General features: G+C 39.7%; 1 protein-coding gene across 6 annotated transcripts in view; it reads right to left on the bottom strand.

Annotated features, from left to right (window-relative positions):
- Positions 1 to 19,198, bottom strand: part of USP8 (ubiquitin specific peptidase 8) — a 147,681-nt gene that overhangs the window by 52,184 nt on the left and 76,299 nt on the right. For all 6 annotated transcript variants that reach the window (XM_062205892.1, XM_062205896.1, XM_062205895.1 and 3 more), the window contains 2 exons: positions 17,733 to 17,877; positions 14,275 to 14,360 (listed from right to left, as the gene is read on the bottom strand). In XM_062205892.1, coding sequence (XP_062061876.1) covers positions 14,275 to 14,360; positions 17,733 to 17,877 — 231 coding nt within the window. The remainder of the gene's footprint in view (positions 1 to 14,274; positions 14,361 to 17,732; positions 17,878 to 19,198) is intronic.

Genomic DNA, 19,198 nt, shown 5'->3' with positions numbered 1-19,198 from the left:
CAGCCCTAAAACAGAATGAAATCTTGTTTTTTGCAACAAAATGGATGCAACTGGAAACCATTATACTTAGCGAAATAAGTCAATTCCCAAAAAGACAAATATCTTCTGTTTTCCCTGATCTGTGTAACTAGTACCAAAAATGTAATGTATATGAGTGAATTTGACATTTTGAGATTCAATGACTTTACTCTTGAGGAAGAGTTTCCTTCTATTTGTTAAACTCTTGGTGTAGGGTTAATCTTATGATTAAAATAAACTGAGGGTAGACCACTATAAAAACTAAGAGAATAGGAACAAAAGGAAGAAGGGTGAAATCATGGGCAGGATGGAGGGTAGGGCAGGAAATATCACTATGCTCCTAAACCTGTATATATGAAATATATGAAATTTGTTCACCTTAAAAAAATTAAAGAGAGGCAGGCACTGTGGTGTAGCAGGTAAAACTGCCACCTGCAGCACCGGCATCCCATACGGGCACTGGTTTGATTCTTGGCTGCTCCACTTCCGATTAAGCTCTCTGCTATGGCCTGGGACAGCACTGGAAGATGGCCTTGGAAGAATGCAGTGGAAGAAGTCCCTGGGCCCCTGCACCTGTATGTGAGACTGGAAGAAGCTCCAGGTTTCTGGCTTCAGATCAGCCCAGCTCCAGCCCTTGTGGCCATTTGGGAAGTGAACCAGCAGATAGAAGACCTCTTTCTCTCTCTCTCTCGCTCTGCCTCTCTGTAACTCTACCTTTCAAATAAATAAATATTTTTTTTTAAAAAAAGTAAAATATTGATAAAAAATTTGATTAAAAATTCAAAAAAAGAAAAAGGAAAAAAATCATTTCCTAGCACATTATCAACATCAGGTTAACAGAGACCATGAATGTGCAATTTATCAATAAGAGTTTTAATTTCATAGGCTTCTGCCTAACAAGAAATTACATTTTTCATTCTTGGAAAAGAATCAGCATATCATACAAGGCTGAACAGCTACTTAGGTGGAAGGAATATAAGGAAAACACTTCTCCTCTATATCCCAAAGCAGATTATTTTTATCCTTATGCTTAGCAATTCCTTCTGAATTATTTATTACACTGGTTCAAATGATCTTTAAGATTTGATAGGAACCTGGTGATTTTAACTATCACACATTGTTTTAAAAATGCTATCTTCTTAAAAAAATACAAAGGGGCTAGCATTGTGGAACAGTGGTGCAACACCAGCATCTTATAAGAGGGCAAGTTCAAGTCTTAGTTGTTCTGCCCACAATCCAGCTTCTTGCTAATGTGCCTGGGAAGGAGGCAGATAATGGCCCAAGAATTTGGGCCTACAATATCTAGAAGATATGAATGGAGTTCCTAGCTACTGGCTTTGCCCTGGCCCAGCCCTGGTTGTTGTGGCCATTTGGCCAGTGAATTGGAGGATGTAAGCTCACTCTCTCTGCTTTTCAAATAAACAAACGTATCTTTAAAATTTACAAAAAAATTTTTAATGGCTTAGCAGTTCCTATTTACCAAACCTCTGACCAACAACGATGTACTATGGATGACGTTGAACTCCTTAAAAATATTGGAGAGCAACCATAATTGGGCAGGAAGCAGATGGGAGCTGACATTTGGAGGAAGGAAGGTCAACTATTAAGTTTCCCATTTTTTATGGTATTACACCTAAGGGCTAGCCTTAGTTATTGTGGAAAGCTCTAAAACTCCAACTGAAGACCTAATCTCAGAAAACCAGAGTTCCAAATTTCTTGCATAAACTTACCCAGTTGACACCTGAACTAAGCACACATGGAGCAGACAGTAAGAAACACAGCAATGATTCAAAGAACTCAAAAGATACTTCAGGTGCTGATTATCACAATTTAAATCCACACAAGTTAATTGCCCACAAGTACTAAATATCAACACTCTGCAGAGGAATAAAATAGGATTCAGTTGTGCCACAGATAACTTCTGAAATTCCTAGGCATAGAAAAAAAAAAAAATGAAAACAGGATACTTAATAGAAAAGGCCAAAAATGTGAACTGATGTTAAGATAAGTCAGATGACAGATTTAGCATTCAAGTTTTGTATTTTTTTTTTTTTTTAGGAAAGTTATTTATTTTGAAGGAGTGACACAGAGGGAGAGAGAATCTTCCATCCACTGGTTTATTCCCTAACGGGCTGCAACAGCCACCAGAGGGCCAGGCAGAAGCCAGGCGATTCACCTGGGTCTCCCACAAGGATGGGTGTAGGCTCGTATCCTGGCTGCTCTACTTCCTGTCCAGATCCCTGTTAATGGCCTGAGAAAACCTGTGGAAGATGGTCCAAATCCTTGGGCCTCCACCACCCATGTGGGAGACCTGAATAAACCCACTAGTGGTGGCCTGGCTCAGCCCTGACTGTTGAGGCCATCTGGGGAGTGAATCAGCAGATGGAAGATCTCTCTGTCCCTCCCTCTCTCTAAGTCCGCCTTTTAAATAATACCAGCTCACTCCCCAAATGGCCCCAACTGCTGGGGAAGGACTAGGTTGAAGTCAGGAGCTTGGAATTCCATCCTGCCATCTTGTGCTGCTTTGCCCAGGTTATTAGCAGGGAGCTGGATCAAAAGTGGAGCAGCCGGGACACAAGCCAGTGCCCTTATGGGATGCTAGTGTCGCAGGCAGATTTACCCACTACGGCACAATGCCTGTCCCAACATACAAAGATTTTAAATCAGCTGTTATAACTATGCTTAGGATGTAAATGAAAATGTATAATGAGAGGCTGGCGCTGTGGCGTAGCAGGTAAAGCCACCACCTGCAGTGCCAGCATCCCATGTGGGCATCAGTTTGAGTCCCTGCTGCTCCACTTCTGATCCAGCTCTCTGCTATGGCCTGGGAAAACAGAAGATGGCCCAAGTCCTTGGGCCCCTGCACCTGTGTGGGAAGACCCAGAGGAAGTTCCTGGCTCCTGGCTTCAGATCAGCAATGCTCTGGCAGCTGTGGCCAACTAGGGAGTGAACCAGCAGATGGAAGAACTCTATCTCTCTGCCTCTCCTCTCTCTGTGTAACTCTTGACTTTGAAATAAATAAATAAATCTTTTTAAAAATGTATCATGAATGAATAAAAATTATCTGCAAAGAAACACACACATAAAAACAACTAAACAGGGGCCGGCGCTGTGGCGCAGTGGGTTAACACCCTGGTCTGAAGTGCTGGCATCCCATATAGGCGCAGGTTTGAGACCCAGCTGCTCCACTTCCGATCCAGTTCTCTGCTATGGCCTGGAAAACAGTGGAAGATGGCCCAAGTCCTTGGGTCCCTGCACCCATGTGGGAAACCTGGAAGAAGCTCCTGGCTTCGGATCAGCATGGTTCTGGCCGTTGCGGCCAATTGGGGAGTGAACCAGCAGATGGAACACCTCTCTTTCTCTCTGCCTCTCCTCTCTCTGCATAACTCTTTCAAATAAATCTTAAAAAAAAAAAAAAAAAGAAATTAGAAATTCTGGAACTGAAATGTGTATCTGAGAAAAGAAGTTCTCTCGAGAAAGAGATAACAAAGAGCACTTATACAGCAAATAGAAATGATCTAATCTGTAAATCAAATAGAAAAATGACAGAAATCTTCAAGCTACCTATCCAATAAGGATATCCAGAGAATAAAAGCAACTCAAAAACCTCATTAACAAATAAACAATGAATCCAGCTGAGAAATAGGCAAAAGACCTCAATAGACAATTCTGCAAATAAAAAATACAAATGGCCAACAGATTTGTGGAAAAAATACTCCACATCACTAACCATCAGCGAAACTCAAATCAAAACCACAATGAGGCATCACCTCACCCCTGGTCAGAATGACTACCCAAAAGACAAATAGTAACAAATGCTGAGGACCCAGAGAAAGGGGAACTCATACAAGGTTGGTGGGAATGTAACTTAGTATAGCTATTGTGGAAAACAGTGTGGAGATTTCTTTAAAAACTATTAATAGACCTGCCATATGATCTAGCAATCCCACTACTGGGCATATACCCAAAAGACATGAACCCATCAGATCAAAGAGATACCTGCACCAACATGTTTACAGCAGCATGTTCACAACAGCCAAAATACAGAATCAACCAAGGTGTCCATCAAGTGAAGAAAATACACACACACATACACATACACAAATGGAATATTCAGTTATAAAAAATGAAATTCTATCATATGCATCAAAATGGTTCCAACTAGAAGACTTCATGTTCAGTGATATAAGCTAGACAGAGAAACCCAAACTTTACATGTTCTTCCTTATTTGTGGGAGCTAAAATTTTTAAAAAAACTAAAAAACCAAAATAAAAATGGCTGTGATGCTTGTATCAGTTTTCCTGCAAATACAGTATTTTGTCGAATTGTTTTAAATCTTTGTCAAATTGTTACAAATGATACACTATTAGCTTTAATGAGCTGTGTCTATTTTAAAATTTACTTATCTGAGTGAAATGGAATTTATTATTTATAGCTCTTGCCTATATTCCTGCTGAACCACAGTAGAGCATTAAGCTTCTGACCATAATGTAAATCAAAAATGTTATCTCAAAAATTTTCAAAAAGTAAAAAACCAAAAACCCAAAACAAACACAGCCTTAAGAATTCACCAGACAAAAATCAAAAGGTCCCCTGGATGCATAGCTGGAGTACCACAAGAAAACAAAAATGAGGCAGAAAAAGATATTTGGCCAAACAATAGCAAAAGATACCAAAATTTGATAGATATCAATTTATAGATGCAAAGAGCTCAGTAAATCCTAAACAGGAAAATACAAAAAAAATCATCCCAAGTCACAAGCCAAAGAGAAAATCCTAAGTAAGAAAAAAATGACACCAGGCAGGCATCGTGGCACAGAAGATTAAGCTGCCACTTGGGAGTCTGAATTCCATGTCGGAGTGACTAGATTCTAGTCTCATCTCTGTTTTTGATCTAGCTTCTGGATAATGTGCACCTTAGGGGGCAGCTGGTAATGGCTCAAGTACTTAGGACACTGTCACCCATATAGGAGACCCAAATGGAGTTCTTCGCTACTGGCTTTAGCCTGGGCTGTTGTGGCCATCTGGGGGATGAATCAACAGATGGAAGAAATTGATCTTTTTCTCTCTGCTTTTCTAATTAAAAAAAAATTTTAAATGACAGATTAAATACTACAAGGAAACTATGACATGAACAATCTTACATGTATTTCCACATGAGAAACATAAATAATGGAAGCCAGAAGAGGTTAGAGCGTATGTTTAAAATACTGAAACGAGGCAGCTGGTGCTGTGGCATAGTAGGCTAAGCTTCCACCTGTAGCACCAGCATTCCATACAGGCACCAGTTCATGTCCTGGCTGCTCTTCTTCTGATCTAGCTCTCTGTTTATGGCCTTGGAAAACAGCAGAGGATGGCCCAAGTGCTTCAGTCCCTGCACCCATGTAGGAGACTCAGAAAGGAAGAAGCTCCTGGCTCTTGGCTTTGGATTGGCCCAGCTCCGGCTGTTGTAGCCATTTGGGAAGTGAACCAGTGGATGAAAGACCTCTTTCTCTCTGCCTCTCTCTGTACCTCTGCATCCAAAATAAATAAATAAATAATAAAATCTATTAAAAAATACTAAATGGAAAAAACCCTGTCAACCTAGAATCCGAAATATTATGAAAACCTCCCTAAGAATGAACATAAGGGGTGGGAGTTGTGACAAGCAGATTAAGCAGCTACTTGGGATCCCTTCATCCCATATTAGAATGTCAGTTTCAGTCCTGGCTCTTTTGTTTCTGACCCAGCTTCTGATCCATACACCTGAGAGGCAGCAGATAATGGCCCAAGTACTTGCATTCTGTCACCCACATTGGAGGCTCAGATGGAATTCCTGACTCCTGACTTTCATCTGTCCCAAATCCAGCTGTTATGGGCATTTGGAGAGTGAACCAGCAAATGGAATATCTTTCATTCTCTGCCTTTCAAGTAAATAAATCTTTTTTCAAAGATCACCAAAAATAATGTATCTGTAATGTAGATACTAATATCTGATGAGTTATTATTTAAAGTTATCATTTCATAAGAAAGAAGATGAAATAAAGATATTTTCAAATTAAAAAAAATAAAGAACTTGTTCTCAATAGGCATGCACAATCAGCAATACAAAACAAAGTTCTTCAGGCTATAGGAAATAATTCTAGATAGAAAACTATGTCCAAGAAAAACAAGGTACCAGAAAGTGAATATGAAAGGTAATTTTCTCTCTTAATTTCTTTAAACCACAAATGCCCATTTAAAGCAAATACTATAATTCTATTTTAGGTGAATGTTCTAACATACATGATATAACATATGTTGACAACTGATAAGGATTAAAAAGTCATAAGCAGACTTACATGGTTGCAAGGCTTTTTTACTTTAAAAGGCAGAGAATGAGAGGGCTTCAACCTGCTGGCTCCCATCCTAAATAGCTGAGGCCAGGTCAGGGCCAGAGATGAGAACTGGGGACACTGGGGACACAATCTAGGTCTCCCACATGGGTGGCAGGAACCCAGTTACTTGAGCCATTATTGCTGCTTCCCAGGGTCTGCATTAGTGGGAAGCTAGAGTCAGGAGCTGAAGCTAGGAATTGAATGTACACATTCTGTTGCTGGATGTGGGCATCTTAGTCGCTGGGCTAAATGCCCACTCTCCAAAGTTTTCATATTTTATAGGAAGAGGTATGGTATTAATAGTTGAAGATATATATGAAAGTACATAAAAATAGAATGAAGAAGTTTATTTTCCACACTTTTTGAAGTACACACACACACACACAATTACGGCGGGAGGAGAGAAATATCCCTAGAGAACCTATTTGTCAAAAACTTAAAGGTACCATTGAAAGACGGTAGAAGGGGGTCAGTATAATGGCACAATGGGTTAAGCCATGACCTGCGATGCCAGCATCCCATATGGGCTAGTCTGAGTCCTAGCTGCTCTATTTCTGATCTTCTCTGCTAATGTGTGTGGGAAAGCAAAAGATGGTCCAAGTCTTTGGGTCCACTGTACCAACATGGGAGACCCAGATGAAGTTCCAGAACCCTAGCTTCAGTCTGGCCCAGTCCTCGCCATTGTGGTCATTTGGGGAGTGAACCAGTAAAGGGAAATTTTCTCTCTCTCCCTCTCTCTGCAAGTCTTCCTTTCAAACAAACAAACAAAATCTTAATTAAAAAAAAAAGATAACATGGGATTCAAAAAGTAACTCCAATAAAGACAGGAAACTAAGTAATGAAAACAGATAACACAAAGGAAAACAAATAAAATGACAGTCCAATCATATCAATAATACATTAAACATGAATGGATGATTTCATAATAGGCAAAAACTATCAGAATGGGGCTAGTGCTCTGGCATAGCAGGTAAAGCCGCCACCTGCAGTGTTGGCATCCCATATGGGCACCGGTTCTAGCCTCGGCTGCTCTATTTCTGATCCAGCTCTCTGCTATGGCCTGGAAAAGCAGTGGAAGATGGCCCAAGTCCTTGGGCCCCTGCACCCATGTAGGAGACCCAGAAGCTCCTGGCTTCGGATCGGCGCAGCACCGGTCGTTATGGCCAGTTGGGGAGTGAACCATCGGATGGAAGACTTCTCTCTTTCTGCCTCTCCTCTATGTAATTCTGACTTTCAAATAAATAAATAAATGTTTTTTAAAAAATAAATATGTGAATTCTTGTTTTATGGCTTGGTATGGCTTGTGGTCTATCTTGGTGAATGTACTGTGTACACTTGGAAGTATAGTTATTGAGTCAGGTGTTCTCTACATATTAGATCCGTGATTGATGGTGCTGTATAGATCTTTGCTGACTTTGCTAATTTTTATCAAGTTGTAACAGTTACTGAGAGAAGAGTGTTGAAATCTGTAGATGTTTTTGTTTCTTTAATTCTTCAGCTTTTGCTTCCTATTTTAAAAGTCTGACTTGAGGCATGTAAACATTCATGGCTGTATGGACTGTTAATGAATTGACATTTTTATTCTTATTGTCCCTCTTTACCTCTAGAAATATTCTGTATCATGAAGTCTGAAGGCCACTCCAGTCTTATGCTTATTTTGTTTTCATCTTTTTCCTTTTACTTCCATCTGTCTATAGTCAAAGTACATTGTACTTAGCATATAACTGGGCCTTACTTTTTCGTCCATTCTGATATTTTTTAAAAATATTTATTTATTTAAAATAAATAAATTTATTTATTTATTTATTTATTTAAAATAAATTAAAGCATCATCTACTGCTTTCCCAGGTCACAGCAGAGAGCTAGATTGGAAGTGGAGCAGCTGGGTCTCAAAACGGAACCCATATGGGATGCTGACGCTTCATGACAGGCATTAACCCGCTGTGCCACAGTGCCAGCCCCAAAAATTCACATATTTAAAAGGACTGAATATCTTTGGCCATGATGAAATTAAATCATAAATCAGACACTTAGGAAAATCCCACATATCTGGAAATTAAACAACAACTTCTAAACCACACATAGGTTAAAGAAGAAATCATAAGGGAAATTAGAAAATATTTCAAAATAAATTATAAGCCTTTAAGCAGGGGAACAGTACAACTCTAATTTTTATAAAAATCACCATGTTAAAATAAAATGGATCTAAAAGTTAGGGATGGGGTCAGCACTGTGGCATAGCAGGTGAAGCTTCCACCTGTAGCACTGGCATCTTATATAGGTGTTGGTTCAAGTCCTGGTTGTTCCTCTTCTGATCCAGCTCTCTGCTATGGCCTGCAAAGTAGTGGAAGACAACCCAAGTGCTTGGGCCCTTGCACCAATGCGGAAGACCCAGAAGAAGCTCCTGGCTCTGCATTGACTCAGCTCTACCATCATGGCCATTTGGGGAGTGAACCAGAAGATGGAAGACCTTTCTATATGTCTCTCTCTCTGTAACTCTGCCTCTCAAATAAATAAAACCTAAAAAAAAAAAAAAGGTTAGGGATAATTTTATGTAAGATTTTATAAAACCAGATGTTTCACCATATTATAAACCCCAGGCAATATCCAGTGAAAAATGGATTTGGAAATCACTAATAGGACCATATTTACTGGTATATTCATTTCCCTTGTCTCTATTGCACTGTGTGAAAACTTGGTGACAGAATAGCAAGCAATGGATGGTCACCCGGTATAGTGGTTAAGATACTGGTTGGAACACCTGCATCCCATTATTATAGGGCCTGGTTTGAGTTCTGGATCTGCTTCCAATTCCAGCTTCCGATTAATGAACACCCTGGGAAAAAACAGTAATAGTTCAAAAATCTGGGAGCCTGCCACCCATGTAGGAGACCCAGATTGGGTTCCAGGATCCTAGCTTTGGCTTGGCCATTGAGGGCATTTGAAGAATTAACTAGCAAATGGAAGATCTGTCAATCTCCCTTGTTTTGCCTTTTAAACAAATAAAATAAATAAAAAATTTTAAAAGTTGTAAGCACCATCTTGTTACACCAATAGAAATATCAACTGCAAGTTTTTCTGGTTATCTCATTTGCCAGTACCTATTTCTCCATTATAAAACAAAAATCAGACTTTAAACAAAGAATTTATACAATTCTTTTACATAGCACTTTCAACACAAATCATTAGTGTCAGAAAGACTGTTTTTTTCTTTGTTGCTATGCATTTCAAGCAGAGAAAAAGGTTTCATACAACAAGAATGCTCAGGGCCAGCATTATAGCTCAGTGGGTAATAAAACTGCAGCCAGCAATGCCAGCATCCTATATGGGCACAAGTTTGAGTTCCAGCTGCTCCACTTCCAATCCAGCTCCCTGCTAATGCACCTGGGAAAGCAGTGGAAGATGGCCCATGTTCTTGGACCCCTGCATTCATGTGAAAGACTTGGAAGAAGCTCCTGGCTTCCATCTGGCCCAGCCCTCACCATTGCAGCCATTTGGGGACCCAATGGACAGAAGATCTCTCTCTTTCCCTCAATCTGTGTAACTCTGCTTTTCAAATACATAATCTTAAAAAAAAAATTAAAAAGAATGCTTACATTGTTAATAACAGAAATAATGACAATTTTATTTATTACATGCCAGGCACCAATACAAGTCCTTATACATTGTGTTAATTTGCTTAATGTGTTCAAAAACCCTGTGAGGTAGGTTTCACTCATATCCCACTTATAGATGAGGAAACTGAGGCAGAAGGAAGCTAAGTAACTTGCCAGATCACATAATTAGTAAGTGAAAAAACTGGGGCTCAAACCCAAGGAGGAGCCTGGCTCCACACACTTGCCCACTGCTCTATCTCTTCTCTGGTAGTATCTACACCGCAACAGTATGTGAACTGTCTGCCCTAAGAAGCAAGCACAGTCAACCTGAATCCAAGTTGAGGGCAGAAATGAATCTTCAAGATTCTTTTTCCTGTTTTTTTTTTCTTATAACCATACCTTACCCTCTATATCATGCCTTTTGTTCCACTTCTACAGTCCCTGCAAATCCTTTGAAACAGAGCTGATACTGCTCCATTAGTTGGTAACCTGAAGTCAGATGAAGGCAGGCTCTCCATCTGACGCTGATTTCTGGCTTCTGTTTCCTTTATGGCCCATCTAATCTCTTTCTGTAGGACTCTGATGTCTCTAGACTTGGTCAAAATTGAATCCACGAGAATCCTGACATGTGAAAGAAATGGGCAAGTGAATGCATATTTGAAAGGCAGGCCCTAATGGCAGGTGATGGTGAAGTCTCTTTCTTAGCCACTTATTAGGCATGTTTGCCAATGTGTTTTTCGGGAATCTGAAACTATGTCTGCTCTTGGAGTGGAGTATCCTACACGAATTGTGATGCCAGATGACTACAGTGTGTAGCAGAAAATTTACCTCAAGATGTTCAAGACTATCACCTTAAAATCACAGACTGTAGAGATCATATTTCCAATGCCCTTTCTCAGACTGCCGTCCTGACAAGAGAGAAATCCTAACAAGGAACAGATTTCACAGACTTAGAGGAAGAAAACAGCTCTGTGATTGACTTATTCGATATTAGGACACATGTGAAGATTTGTTAAATATAGAACTACTCTAAAAGTCAACAGTTAAGAAACAAAACATATGGGGCAAGTCATATAGGGTAAAAAGGTTCTCCCCATCAGGTTGCAAAGTAATCTACACCAAATGAAAAATTCAGGGTACATTCTAAAAGTTTCTAATTAGAAAGGATCCTAGAAGTCACTCAGTAACAGGAATTTCATTAAATTTAAAGATGGGCCATGAAAGTAAGTAACAAAACAATCATTTCCTCACTGACTCTCTTTGCAAGTTGAGAGTCGTCTTTTTTTTTTTTTTTTTTTACAAGATTTATATATTTGAAAGGCAGAGTGACACAGAGAGAGGGAGACAGAAAGAGACACACACACACACACACACACAAAGATCTTCCATCTACTGGGTAAATCACCCAAATGCCCACAAAAGCTAGGGCTAGGCTGAAGTCAAGAGAGACTCCATCTGGGTCTCCCACGTGAGTAGCAGAAATCCAAGTACTTGGGCCATCATCTGCTACCTTCCAGGCACATTAGGAGAAAGCTGAAATGGAAATATGGAACAGCCAGGACCTGAATCAGGCACTCTGATACAGCATATAGGCATCCCAAACACCAGCTTAACCCGCTGTGCTACAATACCTACTTCAAGAATTGTTTTTGTGAAACAAAAAGCATTGTCATTACAGAAAGGTATGTTTGCTTCAAGAAGAATCTGTTAGGGCCGGCGCTATGGAGAGTCAGTAGCGGGTAGGGCTGCTGCCTGCAGTGCTGGCATCCCATATGGGTGCTGGTTCTAGTACTGGCTGCTCCACTTCCAATCCAGCTCTCTGCTGTGGCCTGGAAAAGCAGTGGAGGATGGCCTAGGTCCTTGGGCCCCTGCACCCATCTGGGAGACCCAGAAGAAGCTCCTGGCTTCGGATTGGTGCAGCTCCAGCTATTGCAGCCAGCTGGGGAGTGAACTGGCGGGTGGAAGGCCTCTCTCTCTACCTTTCCTTCTCTGTGTAACTCTGACTTCCAAATAAATAAATCTTTAAAAAAAAAAAAAAAAGAGAAGGATCTGTCATTGTAATGTCATTGTATTATGTGAATTTAATATTCTGATTCTACAGACAGCAAAAAAAAAAAACTGTATATGAACACTGCAATTTGTCTAAAAGAAGCACATGTAATAAAATACAATTCAAAGTCAAGCTCTAATGTACTCCCAAGTATTCAGAAATCCTATAATCAAGGTTCCTTGTGCCCTGTGACCAGTTACAGTTATGGGGATTAAAAATAGTTGTAGAGGCAGACGTTAGGCTGCCAGTTAAGATGTAGGTTGAGACCCCTGCATTCCACATCGAAGCTCCTGAGTTTGAGTCCTACTCCCACTCCTAATTCTAGCTTCCTCTTAATGCAGACCATGGGAGACGTGGTGATGACTCAAGTAACTGGATTTCTGCCACCCACATGACAGACCTGGATTGAGTTTCTGGCTCCTAGTGTTAGCTGTTGTGAGCATTTGGGGACTGGATCAGTGAATTGGAGCTCTTTCTCTCAGCCTCTCAAATAAACTTTAAGAGGAGTTATAAAAACATTTATCCTCCTGGATAAATTATATGTGAATCGTTATGTGTTTAATTTGCCACAAGCTTTCCCTCTCTCTTTTATTGCAAACACAGTAAAACATCAATAGTAAATGTTGTTTTTTTTTTTTGTTTTGTTTTGTTTTATTTGACAGGCAGAGTGGACAGTGAGAGAGAGAGACAGAGAGAAAGGTCTTCCTTTTTGCCGTTGGTTCACCCTCCAATGGCCGCCGCGGCTGGCACACTGCTGCCGGCGCACCACGTTGATCCGATGGCAGGAGCCAGGTGCTTCTCCTGGCCTCCCATGCAAGTGCAGGGCCCAAGCACTTGAGCCATCCTCCACTGCACTCATTGGCCACAGCAGAGAGCTGGCCTGGAAGAGGGGCAACCAGGACAGAATCCGGTGCCCCGACCGGGACTAGAACCCGGTGTGCCGGTGCCGCAAGGCGGAGATTAGCCTAGTGAGCTGTGGCGCCGGCTAATAGTAAATGTTTTAAAACAGAAGTACCATCTATAATTCTACCACCTGAACTCAGATTTTTGTTATCTTTGGCCTTCAAAAATATTTCAAACTTTTTGTTTTAAAAAGAATATTTTTGGCTGGCGCCATGGCTCACTAGGCTAATCCTCTGTCTGCAGCGCCGGCACCCCGGGTTCTAGTCCCGGTTGCTCTCTGCTATGCCCCGGGAATGCAGTGGAGGATGGCCCAGGTCCTTGGGCCCTGCACCCGCATGGGAGACCAAGAGGAAGCACCTGGCTCCTGGCTTCGGATCAGCGCAGAGCACCAGCTGTGGCGGCCACTTGGGGGGTGAACCAATAGAAAAAGGAAGACCTTTCTCTCTCTAACTGTGCTTGTCAAAAAAAAAAAAAAAAAAAAAAAAAAAAGAATATTTTTAAAGACAAGTGGCATTGTAACACTCTGAGGTTAAAAAAAAAAAAGTTCAAACTAGTGCAGAAATATGTCAACCTGATTAAACCTTATGGTTGTTCTCTTCTGCCTGTTATTTGCATCATAAGTCTCTGGTTTGCTCTTTTCCACTAATTAACCTGGGCACCCTGTAGCACCCGAAACCAATTCCACTGTTTTCTCCTCCTGTACCATATTACTAGGAATTCTTTTGGATTTACCCATTAATAATTTTCACGCTGTAAGTATGGGCAGAAAATTTATCTACTGAGATCTACATGAAGGCATTATGTTGTTCACAATGTAAATTTAAAGAATGACTAATCAGTAAATATTCAAATACACTGCTTTTAATTTGTAATTATTTTATAAGTCTTGTAAACTACTCACAGCAAGTATCAGAAATACTTTTTTTTTAAAGTAACTTCTCCAACTCCATACAAATCAAAAGTAACAATAAATAATTCATTCCCACAAGACCAATATCTAGTAGCACAATACAACATGGGGCATATGAAAAAATAAATTTTTCTGAGGAATACTGTTAGAAATACTGTAAATTACCCAAAAAAAATTTAACCTAAGCTCTTATTCTACCAATGCTTTCCTTAACAATCTACTATTCCAAACATTTAAAAAATTTCAATAGAAAAGAATGACAACACACGAACATAAAATAAATGATACAACATTAATTTTAATTTTCGTGTCTCAGTTAATACATATAAGACTATTTTCTAGGAACTGAGATATTATGTGTCATTAAGTGGGAAAATTCTAAGTGTTAGTTCTGTCTTCTAAATTTACATTCCTTTAAAATTTCATCATAATGTATGTACCTTAGTTTAAGGCTTTCAGAGAGTCTTTCGGCTTCTTCAATAGCTTTCTTGATGTTTGCAGGTCCAAGTATTGAATGAAAGTAGTCCTAAAATTATAGGAAAACCATCCAGCTCTGTTAGTACTGGGCATTGCACATAGCACTAATACCAAAAACATTAAGTCCTGGCAGGTTCAGATGAAAAACATAGTTTAAGTATTTTTTTAAACTCGTCATCTACATGAATCTACAAGGAATGCAAATGTTACGAAAGTATCTCTTCATACTATTAGTATGCTAAAATAAAATCCACTAGATAGCCCATTTTACTTATTTATAAGATACTAAGAAGAAATGTGAATACCATTCTTACTGTTTATGAATAAGCATCAAAAAGAACAAAGCTTTCAAGAACAAAATATACTTTTTCCAAACATGTACCTAGTTTTTCTTCCTCTAGACTCAGAAGCAGTAAAGCAAATTCTGTATAGATAAACATGGGGTTTTCTGTTAGTTTGTTTAAGTGTTATAAACTATTTTTCCTGCCATTGGCTACAGACGAAACACTTTTAACCCTTAAAGCAAGTTTTAAACTTCAGGAAACCTTGAATAACTAGAAACCAAACAGCAGAAATCACCAGTAGAAAACCAATCTTAAAAACAAAGGTTTGGCCAGTGCCGTGGCTTAACAGGCTAATCCTCCATCTTGTGGCGCTGGCACACTGGGTTCTAGTCCCGGTTAGGGCGCCGGATTCTATCCCGGTTGCCCCTCTTCCAGGCCAGCTCTCTGCTATGGCCCGGGAAGGCAGTGGAGGATGGCCCAAGTCCTTGGGCCCTGCACCCCATGGGAGACCAGGAGAAGCACCTGGCTCCTGGCTTCGGATCAGCACGATGCGCCGGCCACAGCGGCCATTGGAGGGTGAACCAATGGCAAAAAGGAAGACTTTTCTCTCTGTCTTTCTCTCTCACTATCCACTCTGCCTGTCAAAAAGAAAAAAAAACAAAAACAAAAACACAAAGGTTTGCACAAAACAAGTATAATGATCAAAAAAACACTACTATATTCAGAGATTTTCAAATCAAGGTTGATTTGATCTGACAGTAGTTAGTAAAATCAGCTCAATGATTTATTTTCATTTGGGGAGTGAAATAGCACATGGAAAGTCTATCCTTGTCTCTGTCAGTCTGCCTTTCAAATAATAAATCTTAAAAAAGTAAAAACTACAAAACATCTAGTTTGCAAATTCAATACATTACGCATTTGAAGAACAGAGAGACTGAACCAAACAAACCAAACCAAAACAAAACAAAAACAGTTCTAACAAAGAGCAGATGAGATACCCTAGACAGAGCAAACTGAAATCATCCTTTTGCTGGAAACCAGGAACTGAACTGCTGCAGCATATGAAGAACAGCCTGGGTTACCTGAGCCTTTGCAGAGGCTTCCGCACCTCAACTTTGGCCACTTTCACTAAAAATTCCTTTTGGACACCTAACAGATACTCCGTAGAAATCTAAAAATCTCTTCATTAAAAATGTATTCCTAACCTTCTCAAACAGGAAAACTAAGCTATAGAAATATTCTCAACCTAAATAAACTAAAAAAGACTCCTAACTTCTAAAAATAAAACAGAAAGTAAGCAAATACATTAAAAACACAGACAAAACCTGCCACAACAGACAAAACAAACATCAAAACAACTGGTTATGAGGCCAGTGCTGTGGCACAGCAGGCTAAGCCACCCCCTGCAGTGCTGGCATTCCCATATGGGTATCTAGAGTCCCAGCTGCTCCACTTTCAATCCAGCTCTCTGTTATGGCCTGGGAAAGCAGTGGAAGATGGCCCAAGTCCTTGGGCCCCTGCACCCGTGTGGGAGACCTAGAAGAAGCTCCTGGCTCCTGACTTTGGATTGGTCCAGCTCTAGCTGTTGCAGCCATTTGAGAAGTGAACCAATGGATGGAAGACTTCTCTCTGCCTCTGCCTCTCTGTAACTCTGCCTTTCAAATAAATAAATCTTAAAAACAAAAAAACTGGTTATCCAAATTTCCAATATTTTAAAAATGCTGACCTTAGCATATACTTTCTTTTCTTTTTTTTGACAGGCAGAGTGGACAGTGAGAGAGAGAGACAGAGAGAAAGGTCTTCCTTTTTGCCGTTGGTTCACCCTCCAATGGCCGCCGCGGATGGCACGCTGCGGCCAGCACACCACGCTGATCCGAAGCCAGGAGCCAGGTGCTTCTCCTGGTCTCCCATGGGGTGCAGGGCCCAAGGACTTGGGCCATCCTCCACTGCACTCCTTGGCCACAGCAGAGAGCTGGCCTGGAAGAGGGGCAACCGGGACAGAATCCGGTGCCCCGACCGGGACTAGAACCCAGTGTGCCAGCGCCACAGGCGGAGATTAGCCTATTAAGCCGTGGCGCCGGTCAGTATATACTTTCTTTTAAACAGTTCTACTTGAACAGATTTCTAAGAACCTGTAAAAATTTGTTTGAATTTAGAGAAGACTGTCTCTTATCTGCAAATAATTATGCCCAAGAATGTTAAATGATGTTTCTCCCAGGGCAGGACTAATCCAGTCATTTGTGGACACATGAATAGGTGAGCCTCCATATGCTAAATCTCTCTCTCTCCCTTCCCAAAGCTGGATCTAAACCCCAGTAGTTATCAGTAGTATAATTTTGCTGGTGAGAAGAAACAACCAGAGAACAAAGGAAACTCATAATATTTCAAGAATGGCTTCTCTATCATGTAAGAAATCTATAGACAGCGGTTAGCTATGAATGTCCAATAGCAATACTATTTCTAAGTAAAGGTGAAATAACCAACACAACATTCTTCCCTGTTCCTAATGCAGCCTCCACATCCTTCTTCTGCCTGTTTCTGGTACAAGAGAAATGCAATCATTTTCTCTACCAACACTCATCCTAGTCATCAGTTTTCTCTAATCATCTACCATCCTTGCCCTCCCTCCTTTCCCATGGCTTCATCAAGGAACAGCATCTGTTTAAAGGATTAGATACAAGAACAATAATAACAACAAAATAAATATATCCTGAAGGCGATTAATATTAATTTTATAAACAAATCTTTAATAAAGCCATAATATCAATCAAGTATAGAAAGCTGTCACATAAAAACGCAAGTGACTAGGCCTTCCATTTTAGAAATACAATAAAAAAGTTGGCTTACTGAATGCTTATGTAAGCTCAATCCTTCCATCTGCTCTAGCAGTGACTACTACAACAGAAAGCAAATTATGAGTCTGTATGTTGCTCTAATCCCAGAGAACTTAACAGTGTGTGTACAAGTACACACACACTTGCAAATAATGAAACTATCTTTAGTTTGGTTTTTCTATCTATATAAAAGTTTGAACTTGATGCTGTATAATGTGATCTAAATTGTACTGTTATCTTTTAGAGGAAGTTAGTAATTCCATTATGCAAAAATAACAAATAAATTCACAAAATAAGAAGTACCTGCTGCTGTTTGAAATCAGGTCTTTTTTTGATGAGATTATAAACAGTCACAAATTTCATATATAGTACATAAGCCCTTTCCTCGTCACGATCTAACCTGCATTCTTCTGCTGCCTTGAAGATCTTCTGGGCACTGTGCACGTAACTTAAAAATTAGAGAAAAAAATTAAAATACTTTACAGCTGGAAAAAATATACATCATGTATTTATAAAGTCCACAGATAATCAACAAAGTGAATTTTATGGTTTAGGTTATACTGCTTCAGAATACAAAATTAGACATAAATTTGGACTCAACCAATTTATACATATCACTTCCTCTGGGATGAAGGTAGTTTTAGAGATAAACAGACACTGCTAGAAAGGAATGACTTCAGATCTCACTTTAAAGACTTTTCTGTCTTTAAGCTTTGGGGAAGCTTAAAGATAGCTTTTCTTTTCTTATTGTTTCATATGTGAAAATCATTCAACAGGAATTCTGGTTATTTTCTCTGTTACCCAACAGACATTACAATCCAAGAAGTAGGCCAATTCCCCTCTTAACTATTCCTGCCCCTCAAAAAAGATCTCTTAATTTTTGTAAAATCCCATTTTGTCCTTAGTCATGTTTAGAAATATCAGTTCGTTATAGGATTTTTCTTTGTGACTTCCTTTAAAGTTTCTACCTCTCTCTTGTCATCTGTGATGTGTTTCCCTTGTACCTTATGTATACTTTCTTTAGAAAATGACTAATTAAAATATTTCTATGCAATCATAGTTTTCTTTAGATTCCTCTTCATTGGTTCATTTGGTATCATACATATAATTTTTTTTCAAAACCTCCTATTTATCTTCAGTCGTGGAATATCTACTTTGCTGCTGACCTCTAAAATCTGCTTCCCTCAAGTCTGGGGAATATAGCTAGCTAGGACTACCTTTTTTTTTTTTTAAAGAAAACTTTCATTTAATAAATATAAATTTCGAAAGTACAACTTTTGGATTGTAGCAGTTTCCCCCCCATAACCACCCTCCCACCCGCAAACCATCCCATCTCCTACTCCCTCTCCCATCCCATTCTTCATTAAGATTCATTTTTAATTATCTTTATATACAGAAGATCAATTTAGTATATACTAAGTAAAGATTTAAACAGATTGCACCCACATAGAAACACAAAGTATAAAGTACTGTTTGAACACTAGTTTTACCGTTAATTCACATAGTACAACACATTAAGGACAGACATCCTACATGGGGAGTAAGTGCACAGTGACTTCTGCTGTTGATTTAACAACTGACACGCTTATTTATGACGTCAGTAATCACTCGAGGCTCTTGTCATGAGCTGCCAAGGCTATGGAAGCCTCTTGAGTTCACAAACTCTGACCTTATTTAGACAAGGCCCTATTCAAAGTGGAAGGTCTCTCCTCCCTTCAGAGAAAGCTACCTCCTTCTTTGATGGCCCATTCTTTCCACTGGGAACTCAC

The sequence above is a fragment of the Lepus europaeus genome, chromosome 11 (assembly GCF_033115175.1).
Source record: "Lepus europaeus isolate LE1 chromosome 11, mLepTim1.pri, whole genome shotgun sequence".
In the NCBI taxonomy this organism is placed as follows: domain Eukaryota; kingdom Metazoa; phylum Chordata; class Mammalia; order Lagomorpha; family Leporidae; genus Lepus; species Lepus europaeus.
The sequence above is the reverse complement of the archived record's forward strand: the minus strand, read 5'-3'. Positions and strand labels throughout refer to the sequence as shown.